This window comes from Dermacentor albipictus, chromosome 5 (assembly GCF_038994185.2).
Source record: "Dermacentor albipictus isolate Rhodes 1998 colony chromosome 5, USDA_Dalb.pri_finalv2, whole genome shotgun sequence".
Classification (NCBI taxonomy): domain Eukaryota; kingdom Metazoa; phylum Arthropoda; class Arachnida; order Ixodida; family Ixodidae; genus Dermacentor; species Dermacentor albipictus.
In genome coordinates, this window is record NC_091825.1 from 147,888,734 (window position 1) to 147,900,766 (window position 12,033).

The window sequence follows — 12,033 nt, forward strand, 5'->3', positions numbered from 1 at the left end:
AGTGACTTCACTGCAGCTGAGATAAGGCATGTACTCTTTAATTTAAATGGGAGATCTGCCCCGGGTCCGGATAGCATCACAAATAAACTTTTGCGAAACCTGGACGATGATGCCATAGACATAATCACGGTCAAAATTAATAGTCTTGCAATTGCAATTACAATGAGGAGAGGCTCCGCGATTTTCTCCGATTCCTGTACAACTATTAGAAATTACTCAGCCGGCTTCGTCTCAATGGAAGCACACAAGTTACTTATACACAGTATTAATACTCATAATTACGACCAACTGGATAGCTCACACCTAGTCTGGTTTCCGGCTCATCAGGGCCACTCGGTCAGCCCCAATGGCTGCAATCCTAACGAGCAAGCTCACTCTGCTGTGCGAGATCTCACATGCCGCGCATCAGATCAGGAACTGCTCCAGAATGACTGCGGCTCCTACAAAGACCCACTTACTACTTTTCACGAGATCACCTCACACTATAGGGACGGCAGGAGGTTTCCCCCCCCCCCCCCCCCCATAAGAAGCTCAACCGAGCTCAGGCAGTCACATTAAGAATGATTCAAACTAAATCTTATCCCACACCTTTTGTGCTTGACAAAATTGACCAGGATTTTCCCGCGGAATGTAAAAGTTGTGGACGCACTCCGTGTCTGTTTGATCATATGTTCTGGCTGTGCCCCAACCAAAGGGCTTCGGATCTCAACAGTGAGGAGGACTGGAGTCGGCGCATATCCAGCGAAGTCCTCCAAGATCAACTCCTGGCCGTCCAGAGAGCTCTCGGGAAAGCCTTTGGCCTACCGGTGCCTACGTGAGCGGAGCCACCGACTTAGCTTGGGGGCTTGTGCCCTCGGACCCTAGTTTCTCTGGACTAAAATAAAGTTATTGCCATACCATGCCATGCCTGAGAGTGGGGACAAGTTTAGCACTCTAGCTCGTATGCTCTGGCAGTGTCCTGCATTACGGGATACGACACTCAACAGCGAACCGGACTGGGACGAGGCCATCTCAAGTACCGAACTCAACGTCCAGTCCACGGCCGTCCAGAGGGCCCGTGAAAGAGCGGAGAGGCTTGGCCTCCCGATTCCGACGTGGGAGCAGCCAGCGGCGAGCGGGGGACCCCTACGGGTCTCTGCCGGCTAGTCCCTCAGGATCTCAATAAAGTTCTTTGTCTGTGTGTTTGTCCTGAGAGTCTATTGAACTTGAAAATGGTGCCTACTGATAACTAATCTACTGAAGACGGATATTCAAATGATTAGGCGTATAAGATATTGTAGAGAATGAAGCGATTTTGCATCAAATTCGGAAGCTGAGTTTTTGCACACGCAGATTTGTTGACGAACACGAAAAAATTCACGGAACACTAACCATAAATAGCTTCACTGTAGAAAAGACAAAATAGAGAGATATAATCAAGATATAATCACTGAATCATTTGAACCGCCTTGCGCGTCGACTTTGTTTTCATTATACCTATGTACATATAAATGCATAACGTCGTATATAGCTGTGCATGAATTAGCGGCTCCGCCAGTAGAAGTTATCGGATAAGCGTGAAGACAGACGTAGTTTTGCAAGGGTGCAGTTCCGGCGCGTTCCACCTCGACATTCAAACCTATAGCTATCAGCACGAAGCATGAAGTAAGGAATTTCAGGTGAACGAGAGCAAAGCCGACGGTCGTTTTTTTATGCGAAGCATACTAGCCGCGCAACCACGCTCTTCCTTGCTGCGCCGCGCACGGCCGCGTAGCTACCATATGACGTCATAACAGCTGCAAAGCGGACGCTTAAGCTTCGCCTTCAAGAGTGGAACGCGACAGCGTTCCCGTCGACCCGGCAAGGGGTGTAAGACAATGGGCTACGGCGCAGCGACTACGCGCCCCGCATCGGACGCGGTGAGCGTCGAGCAACGTAGCGTTCGGCGCGACAACGAAATGTGCGCCTGAGCAAGCGACGCACGCCTGAGCCGACGCCGACGACACCGGCTTTTCTGCGACACGAGCTGCTTAACGCTGTCGCGGTAAAATAAAGGCTAGTATGCTTCGCATCCTGGGCTTAACCTTAGCTAAGCTACAGCCATTTTTTTTCATATCTTCGTGGCTTATCCCCCACAGTAGGTTTGTGCCATTGTGAAGGCGATCATCATCATCATCGATGACGCGAGAACAATGCCCGATCGAACAACCTTGCGGTAGTGGCGGTAACAGGAACAGCAGCAAAAGCGAGTCGAGATAACGGTCGGCGATTACGGTCGCACTATTTGCTCGGTCCTCTTCAGGAGTGCATCCAGTTATCGACCGCTTCGCGGAGCAGATCGGAGTCTCGGTTTGTTGTATATATAACGGCGGTGGCTTCTCAACGGCCAGCAGACTGCGGGTGCCTGACAGCTCGATCGGGAATCTCGTTTCTCTCTTATCTGGGCAGCCCTGTCTCTCTCGCTGGAAGCCGCCATGAACCAAGGTAATTGGTCGACAACCTCTTCGTCCCTCTTTTGTGTAGCCTTGACAGTTTGCTTCAGGGATTCACCGGTCAGCTATCGGCCGGTTGTCGATAATGCGAACAAGTTTGGCGCCCGTCTTTTGCGGAAACTGAATCCAACCTTACTGGTTTTTTAATCATTCCTTTTCTTTCTTTTTTTTTTTGCGGTCCCGAATTAATTCAAACCTCACACTGCACAAAGATATAAGCTGGTAGCGTTGGGTAAATATATAAATCACGCTGGCCCCGGTAGTAAAATGAAAAAAAAAAGGAGAGTAGGACGTACGTTTAGATTTGCACAGTATATATATATATATATATATATATATATATATATATATATATATATATATGTAACGGTCACCGGTTGTCCAGCAACTTTCTTTTATTTTTTTCATGTTTCTGCGACTTTACGCACATACGTGACCTTAGGACGCCAAAATAAACAAAAAATTGTTGCATATGTCGGATATATCCATCTTTATCTTCGTGAACCGGGTTGAATGAAGGGACAGCACTTTGTTCGGTGGCTATGCGTTTCCAAGATCAGACATCACGTGGCTCTATGTCTCTACGCCTAAGCAATAAAACTGCAGTATTTTTTTTAAGATTTTGTAGTTTGCGTTGCGCTCACGATAAGCAGGCATGGCCGCATACAGGGTCTTTAAAGTTAAACTAAAGGTAACTTCAACGAAAACGCTACGGTAGCTACGCAACATCTGCTTTTACGGGCAGTTTATGCATATTGGCATATTATGCATGTTTATATCGGAAGCGTTAAAACAATCCCACGTGAAAAGAACTTCCCTTTGGTTCTCCTGAGGCGCTTCTGTTCCCGATATATTTATCATTAAATTTTGCACTCAGTTAATTTCGCATTCAAGGGCGCTAGAATAAGGAAATTTTCGAATAAAATAGGAATATTCGAAAAAAAAAAGAAAAACTGGTGTCGAATATCGCGAGGAGTACTCACCGACAGAGTTTTTCTTTCGTTCGGGTGCTGTCCTTTCTTGAACGTAGTGTTTTATTATTATTATTATTATTATTATTATTATTATTATTATTATTATTATTATTATTATTATTATTATTACTATTATTATTTATTGTTGGCCTTGTCGAGTTTGGTTCAAGAATCTTCGATGATCTTGTACGAGATTAATTTAAACAGCTTAATTGTAAACAGAGGCACTGGATGTTACACTGCGGGTAGTCAACAAACAAGAAAAGCTAATACAAAAATGAAAGCGGCTGAGCTGGCTGAGCAAAGACCTCGGGGCAAACCGTCGCAGCAATAGACAACTCGGGAAACGGTCCGCTGTCTCTGAAGTATCTACAGCTCTACCTATATAAGGCGATTGGTGGGGAATGTGGTAAAGTCGAAGCTTTCTGCAGCCCTTCCGGGGGCACGGCTCAGCCAGCTCAGCGCCAACGGAGAAGAGGAAGGGGGAAAGGGGGTAGAAATAGTACAGGCAGGACAGGGAGGAAGAGAGATCGCAGGGAGACAGCAGGCCGGCCGGCAAGAGCCCGGGAAGGGGTCGTCCGGTGGATTCGGCATTTGATGGCAAGCATCAGGTGGACAGGTTGAGCCGTCTCCATGGCGAGCAGCTGGGCGTGCAGTGTGGCTAAGGTGTTCGCTTGGGGAAGGCACGACGAGGCAGGATGGGATGGATGGATGGAAAAACTTTATTTTCGTCAGAACGCATGTGCGGACGATTCCGTGCTAGATGGCCATCAGCTCATGGCTGACGGCGACCTGGGTGGCCCACTCCACGGTCCTGGTCTGGACGGCCGGGTCTGAGCTGGCCAACACGGCCTCCCACGACGAGGCAGGAGAAACCTCGTCGAGTCCAGGAGTCGTGAGAAACCCCGTCGAGTCCAGGAATTCGATAAGGCTACGAAGAGCAGGACCCTGCACGGGTGGCCCTCTGATCGGGCTGGAAGGTCCAGTCACCGGAACTCCTGAAGGAACAGGCTGCGTTGTTGCCCGTGTGCTGAGCACGCGAGGAGCAGGTGTTCCAGAGTTTCGGTGTCGCCGCAGTAAGCATAAGTCGGAGCGGAGACTCAACCCATTGTATAGCGCCGAGCCACGCAGTCCATCGACAGCCAAGACGCATGCGCAGCATTCTCTCCCGGGACACGTGCCTATCGGGATAACAGGCTTGGAGGTGCCGCTGCCTGGTGCAGTCGGCCCCTGTGACGGCGGTAGATAGAGGCGTGGCTATATATCGGCAGGGCACCTGCTTCCTCGTTGCCTGGTGTCCCGACGTACATGCTCGGGGTGCAGAAGCACCCCGCCTCTTGCAATGCAGCCAGCCGGACCGACAGGAGAGCAGCCCCCGCGCTATAGCTCTCCCTGTGATCGCTGCTGGCCGAGGAGCGCCACATTGGAATCGCAAAAGATCGCCACTGGGGTCTCGGGCTGTTCCTCCGCGAGGCGGTCGGCGGCAAAGTGGAGGGCTATAGCTATAGCAGTGTGTTCAATGGGGGTGGTTGGTTCAGCTATAGATAACTCTCCGGCGGCTGAGCTCGCGCATGCGGTAGACGGCACAGAGAGGTAGCCGCGCATGCAACTGTCACTGACCCCCCGTCTGGGATGACGCAGCCATTCCCGAACACGCGTGCGGATGTCCTCCGAGGTTCTCATGCAACAGAGGCACGTGCTACCGTCTGCTGAAGGGCGCACACTTTTTGGAAACCTCTGTATAGCTGCTCCGCCGCGCACGTTCGCACGCCCAACACCATGGGACCAGTGTGCACCCTCACACCAAAACTTACACAGGCGATGGGCGCTGTTCGAGCCGCCCGCCTGGGCTTGCGCCCAGGCCCAAATATTTCCCGTCTCTATTTGCCGCTTGCGGCGTGCTGCACGATTTATGGTGACACAGCGTTTTTGCAGCGAAGATGTTTATGGCTAGCTTCTGGCGGATCTCGTCTCCGTGGACACAGACCAACAATTTTTCGTACGTGGGCCGATAGCGAAGATAGTGCAGTGCCGGGCCGACCCGCGGTGGAGGCGAAGCAGGCGTTAAGCGCTCCCCATATGTGGCCCGATCCCAAAGATGGGGCAATGCCGGGCCGACAAGCGGCGGAGGTGCAGTTCGCCATTAAGAGGCCCACATTCACAGCTTCGCTGGTCATCCTTCTTCACAGAGTGGAAGGGCACCGAATTTTTTCTTCCGCGCAGCCCCCTCTTCGCCGGAACGCGTCTCGCCACCGTTGTTACTCCAAAGCACACTGCGTAGGACAGCAGCGGCATCATCTAAAGGCAACATATCTACAAAAATATGGTCGAGCGCGCATTTGAAATGAACAAAAAGAATGCATAAATGAGGTTAGCTAAGACTATAACGTTCACGACAACCTTTCACCGACCACGTTTCTGCCTCTGTAATGCGAAAAAGGGACGCGGAGAGGAAGTGTTAAAATACTCACGCTATCATAACCAATCAATGTTACGTATGCGCGCATATATAGTATGAATTCTGTTTTCTGAGAATATAAAGGGTTCCTTAAGTACACATAATCGCCTCTTGTCTTTTCGCTCGTTCTATTCCTGTGTCAATTTTTTTTATCGCTAGTTGCAATATCTCAATTTTCACATTGATTATTATTATTATTATTATTATTATTATTATTATTATTATTATTATTATTATTTATCATTGGGACACTGCGGCGGCATGCTCGTCCCTCTATACCCTGGCGCACAGGTGGCGGCGACGTTCGCGACGCGATGCTCCGCTACTGGGAGCACTTCGATCCGAGCCTCGAGAGCATGATGCTGGACGCCCGTGCGCAGCTGCTCAACGTAGAGGAAAGCGCCGAGATCCTGTCGCACCTGCCCGACATCTCGGGAAAGGACGTGCTCGAGCTGGGCTCCGGAATCGGGTAAGTATAGAGGAAAAAAAAAACATTCGGTAAATTCGTCGAAGCGTTCTCGTTGTACTTCGCGAAGACGCAGTATAGTATATGGGCGTCACACCATGACTTTGGCAGAGCAAAAACAAACAAGCGCAGCGAGCACAAGTATATATGGGCTACGGGTTCGCCGAAGAAGCTGAATGCATTCAAAATTCAAACGGATAAACTCAAATTGACGGATTCACTGGAAAGCTCGCAATGCCAAGTTTAGACAACAGTATTCAATTTTAAAATTAAATTATGCGGTCTTACGTGCGAAAACTAGGATCTGATTACAAGGCACGCCGCAGTGGCGGGATACTAGAATTATTTTGGCCACATGGGGTTCTCGTAGATGTAAGTACACGACAGCTTTTGCATTTCGCCCCCATCGATATGCGGCCGCCGCTTAGAAATCTAATTCGCAGCCTTGAGCTCAGCAGCGCGAGACAAAGCACACCGAGCTATACCGAGGCGGGTCAACCATAATTTTAGGGAGAAAATCGGCTTTATCGCGGAATCTCTGGACTCTCCATATATAATTCTGTGTGGTGCAGCGCGAAGCGGGACAAAGGACACATCCGCTGCAACACACAGTCTCATGGAAAACCAACTAGCCCAAACCGTCACCCTTCTAAGTATAATTTTGCTCAGAAGGGTATATACGCCGCGAAAACAGCTCAAAATTGAAACGTAAGCCAACGCGCTCTTTTCACGCACACGCACGTACGCACAGCGCACTGCACAGCACGGCAACCAAAGTGGAAGGGCGCCTGGATCTCAATATTTTATTGCGATAGCAATTATATGGACACTCCAGGCGCATTTTTGCTGTTGTGGTGTTCCGCATAAAGCCCAAGGGTGATAACACCGTTGTCGTGCGCCGTATTCAATTCAATTCAATTATGGGGTTTTACGTGCCAAAACCACTTTCTGATTATGAGGCACGCCGTAGTGGAGGACTCCGGAAATTTCGACCACCTGGGGTTCTTTAACGTGCACCTAAATCTAAGTACACGGGTGTTTTCGCATTTCGCCCCCATCGAAATGCGGCCGCCGTGGCCGGGATTCGATCCCGCGACCTCGTGCTCAGCAGCCTAACACCATAGCCACTGAGCAACCGCGGCGGGTGTGCGCCGTATTGCTGCATGTGCGAGTGAAAGCGTGCGCGGGTGGGCCGACGATCGCGGCTCAATCTAGCGCGCAGAGGAAGCTTTGCGTCTGCTGCGTTCTCGCCGCTCAGTGTGCGATTGAAGCGACAGACAGCACGAAGGTATCTTCGCTCACTGCTGCTGCCGCGTTTCCTCACGCGAACTTTTTTACAGCGAGTGTCCACAGTCGTCGAGTGTGACGTGTACATGTCTACCTGTGCGCGATGACACCATGCTTGTTAATTAAGTTAGTAAGGGAGTGTTCACAAGTTTATACGGCCCATTAACTACTATCGTTACTTCGCATGGTGGTCTACTAATTTGCTACCGAAATCGATGCGTCGCTTTTCGGGCGAAATTACGACTTTTTATTTATGTAATACTGCCAGCCGCCTTCTGCCAAAGCGGGGGAGGGGTCACAAAACATTGAAACAAAATAAAAGAACGAAGCAACTGACAACGTTCGTCAAACAAAAATGGTAGAAGGGAGGAGAAGAATGTCGCTTGTGAGCGCTAGCCGAGGCAACGAGAGCCTCGTATGCCGGGAAGGCAGCTTGCCTCCTCGTAATATTGTTTTTGACATTTCAGTTGCATCTATTTCGGTCACTGCTAAACCTGTTTTGAAAATTCTTGCAGTAGAATTAACCCTCCCTGAAAAGTTCTTTACAACTTCTAGTGTGTAAGCAAGCTTTCCGACGCGGTTGAAAGAAGGGTCCTTAAAAAGATAAAGCTGAGCTGGACGGAGCACGACTCTCGTAGAAAGTTCACTATCTCTTACTGCCCCAAATCTTGCGTGCACAAGGTAACTCCTCTGTGTCATTCATATTTAGATTAGCCAAGGTACACATTACTGCTAGCAACATAGAAATGCTTAGCAGAACTGACATTTTGGCTGGTTGGTAAAGCTTCGTCTTGGACGTCAGCAGCACACAGAATTATTGTCCAGTGGCGTCCGGGGTTCCTCAGGGTTTCGTGCTCGGGCCCCTTCTTTTCCTCATTTACATCACCGGTGTCCCCACATCAGTTCTCTCTAATATAATATTATTTGCTAATGAGTTTACAGGAAAATTACTAACTTATCTTATGCCTGCATATTACGTTCTGATCTCAATGACATTTCTCGTTGGTGCGACACTTGGCAAATGAAACTGAACACTAACAAGTGCAAATAAACGAGAATAAAATGTCTGCTATCGATTCTAGTCCCAATTCTTATATTATTAATGGATCCCTTTTAACTAGGGTGACTTCGTACAAGTACCTATGCATTCACATCACTAATGATCTTTTGCGGAACGTACATCTCGGATACATTAATAATAACGCCAGTCACATTCTTGGGTTTCCTCGCAGGAACTTTTCCAAAGCCCCGGAATCCTTAAAATTGCTACTGTACAATGCCCTAGTCCGATCCAAGGTAGAATATGCCTCGTCTGTCTGGGACTCCTAACTAGATAACTAATCACGTCCCCGAAATCACTTCAAAATCCTTCTACACGCTTCATTCTCGCTAACTATTCGCGCCATTCTAATGTTTGACAGATGAAAAAAAAAGAACTTTAGATCTTCCTGACCTTTCTGCACGACGCCGCCAAGCCCGACTATGCGTATTTCACGAAATTTCTTACTTCAATCAAAACTTGGAACAACTTCTGCTCACCGCCCCTCATTAAGTATCATCGCGTGTTGACCATCATCTCAAAGTTCGGGTGCCGATTTGCCGTACTAAACGTTATTACGAAAAATTAGTAATTAAGTGTATCTGCTCTTATATGTGTATGTTGCTAGGTTTGCTCATATATACATTCTATGTTTGTTCACGCTACCACTCCTCACCGTAACACCTAACGACCTTGAAAGTATCTGATTAAATAAATAAATAAATAAATAAATAAATAAATAAATAAATAAATAAATAAATAATGCGATTGACAGAAATACGGAACGCGATAATACGTCTCGTGCTCTATCAAGTGAAGTTTATTTGAAAGCGAGCATTCCTATATGAAACCCCACAAGCAAAACCCGTTTTACAGAAGAAAGGATCTAGTTGTCATACAATGTCATGCACTGAAATCAGTCGGGAATTTAATCAAAACACATATGCCTTCGCTTTTCACTCAGCCGATGAGTCATTTGCTGCCGTGACATAACGAGCGGTTCTTTCTTACTTGGAATACATTTTATAGTCTTTCTTCTCTTTCCGGGGGGAGGGAAAAGAAGACGAGAGGGGAGAGGCGCGCGTGCGAATATTTTCAGGCGATCAGTTCATGCCGGTACAGGCGTAGTCCCCCCTCTACATCCCTCTTCAGGGCCCCCGGGCTTGAGGCGCCAACAAGAGAGCTTACGGGCCTAGTCAGCACACTTAAACTAAACAGTGCACGACTTCTCTTTTTGTTTATATTTCTCGACTTTTGTCTTAATTTTCTTGTGCAGAGCATGTTGTCGCGCTTTGTTTGGTGTGACGTCAAATGTTTTCAAAGTCGTCTTAACGGCGATTGTGAAACGGCAGATATCCTTTATGATCAAGTTCGCCATCCTTGCAATCGGCCAACTGTACAAGAAACAAGAAAAAGGGAGAAGGCGTGGCTGCCATTGTTCCATGCATCACGCCACCTCGGCAGGTGTGGTCGTTGTAACAGGCAGCTCCGACGAAACGTGCTGCCCTGTAGTGCTGATAGCTCAACCTGGCTCCTTCTCCTCCTTCGTTGTAATTGCACAAGTGGCGTGAAAGGAAGCACTGTATAGCTCTGATTAGAAAAAAAAAATGCCAACTTCGCAGTTTGGACATACTCCTTGACAGGCAACTGAAAGTACCAATCTTGCAGGTTTTGAACCAAATCAATAAAAAAGAAATCAATCCATGCAACAGGAGAAAAGTGGGCACAAAAATGTATCTGTCGATTGATAGTTCAGTCAATCGAGAGGTCACAGCCAACAGAACAAGGTAATTTAATGAAATACTAGTAAAACAAAATACAGGCGCTATAAGGCAGATCAAGTTGTGACACAAGTGGAAGTCCAACAGCCGCGCAGTTACTCCCATATTTCACGCTTGTAAACCGAGCTGTATGCGACAAAGACTTGTAAGAATACGCGGCATATTTTGTTTATTTATTAATTTTATTCAAGATATCCCTAAATGCCCTCTGGAAGAGGGTATTACATGGGGGGGGGGAGGAGGCACGCGAACATACTCTTATAACAATTTGTTAGAAAAACGCAACAAACGCGACAATATACGCATGTTAATTCGCTTAGTAAGCGAATTTTTCCAAGTTGATGCGGCCAATAAAACTACCATCCTTACTTCGTATAGCTGTCTACTAATTTGCTATCGTAATCGATGCTTCGTATTTCGGGCGAAACTGCGACTTTCTTCAATGTTGATTGATTGTGCTCGTTGGCAAGGTTACGATGGACGCCGTCGCTCAATGCAGAGACGGGCGCCTAAAAGCTGCACTCTGAAAGATACATTTATTTCGACGTTTTTGCCGAGGACCGGCCTTGATCCTTGATTCACACGCAAACATAGATATTATCCTAGTCTCCTTTTCACGCTGTTGGTAATAGTATGTTCAAATAGCTGTTTTGCTTTTCAACCTCGACTTATGAGCTTTGCACATTGCGGGCCATCGGAGAAGTCTGCAGCTGTCGCGGTAAATGAGTTCAGAGGTGCATTAATCGCTGAAGTCTGCTTTTTTTTTCATTCGAAGTTTTAATGAAGACACAACACATATGCAGTCGCTTCACAGGCAAGTTGGCCGCCCAGGCACGTCACGTGACGGCCGTAGACTTCATACCTGCGTACGTGGAGTCGAACCGCCAGAGGAACGGGCACCTAGACAATGTCTCGTTCGTCCAGCTTGACGTCATGAAACTTGACCTACCGGCTCAGAGGTAAGTCCAACTGCATCAGGGCTCGTCTGAATTGTCCTGTTGCAAGAAGTTTACTGCATGTGGTGCAGTTGAGTTGTCCGTGCGTTGACACTGCTCACAGCGTGCTCAATGTTCGCCTTTGAAGTACTTAGCATACAGAGGATGCAGGAATCACTCAAATTACCCAAATCTGCCTTTCAAATTAAAATATGCGAAACGTAGGAATAATGCTCTGGGCAACTGCTGGACAGATTTGAATGAAGTAAGTTTGTCGCACAAAGTTAAACTCTTCCGACTGTGCATTGGCAGCAGGTTTTCTAGTTCGGTCCCTAATGGATCAAAAGATCAATAGAAAATGGATCAGGTCCCAATGGATCAAAAGATCAATAGAAATCGAAAAAAAGAAAGAAATAACCTGAAAGGAAAAACTGCTCACCGCTTTGCCACGAAAGCGGATATCCCAGTACAAGGAATCGGATCGACTACGACGTGCAAAGTGTACAAAATTTGTATATTATGCCATATCTCGGCAAAATACCAATAATTTGTTAGTACAATTTTTTTTTTTGGAACTCAGATCGACGAGTCAACTATTTCCCATAAACCGTGAACTAATGCA

The 12,033-nt window shown here is 47.5% G+C and overlaps 1 protein-coding gene across 2 annotated transcripts in view; it reads left to right on the forward strand.

Moving 5' to 3' along the window:
• Nucleotides 1–2,170: 2,170 nt before the first annotated feature.
• Nucleotides 2,171–12,033, forward strand: part of LOC135906226 (uncharacterized) — a 34,555-nt gene continuing 24,692 nt past the window's right edge. Inside the window, exons 1-3 of one of the 2 annotated variants that reach the window (XM_065437511.2) lie at nucleotides 2,171–2,463; nucleotides 6,195–6,372; nucleotides 11,280–11,435. In XM_065437511.2, the coding sequence (XP_065293583.1) occupies nucleotides 2,454–2,463; nucleotides 6,195–6,372; nucleotides 11,280–11,435 (344 nt within the window). In that variant the 5' untranslated portion in view covers nucleotides 2,171–2,453. The remainder of the gene's footprint in view (nucleotides 2,464–6,194; nucleotides 6,373–11,279; nucleotides 11,436–12,033) is intronic. The other variant, XM_065437512.2, reaches the window with a different exon arrangement.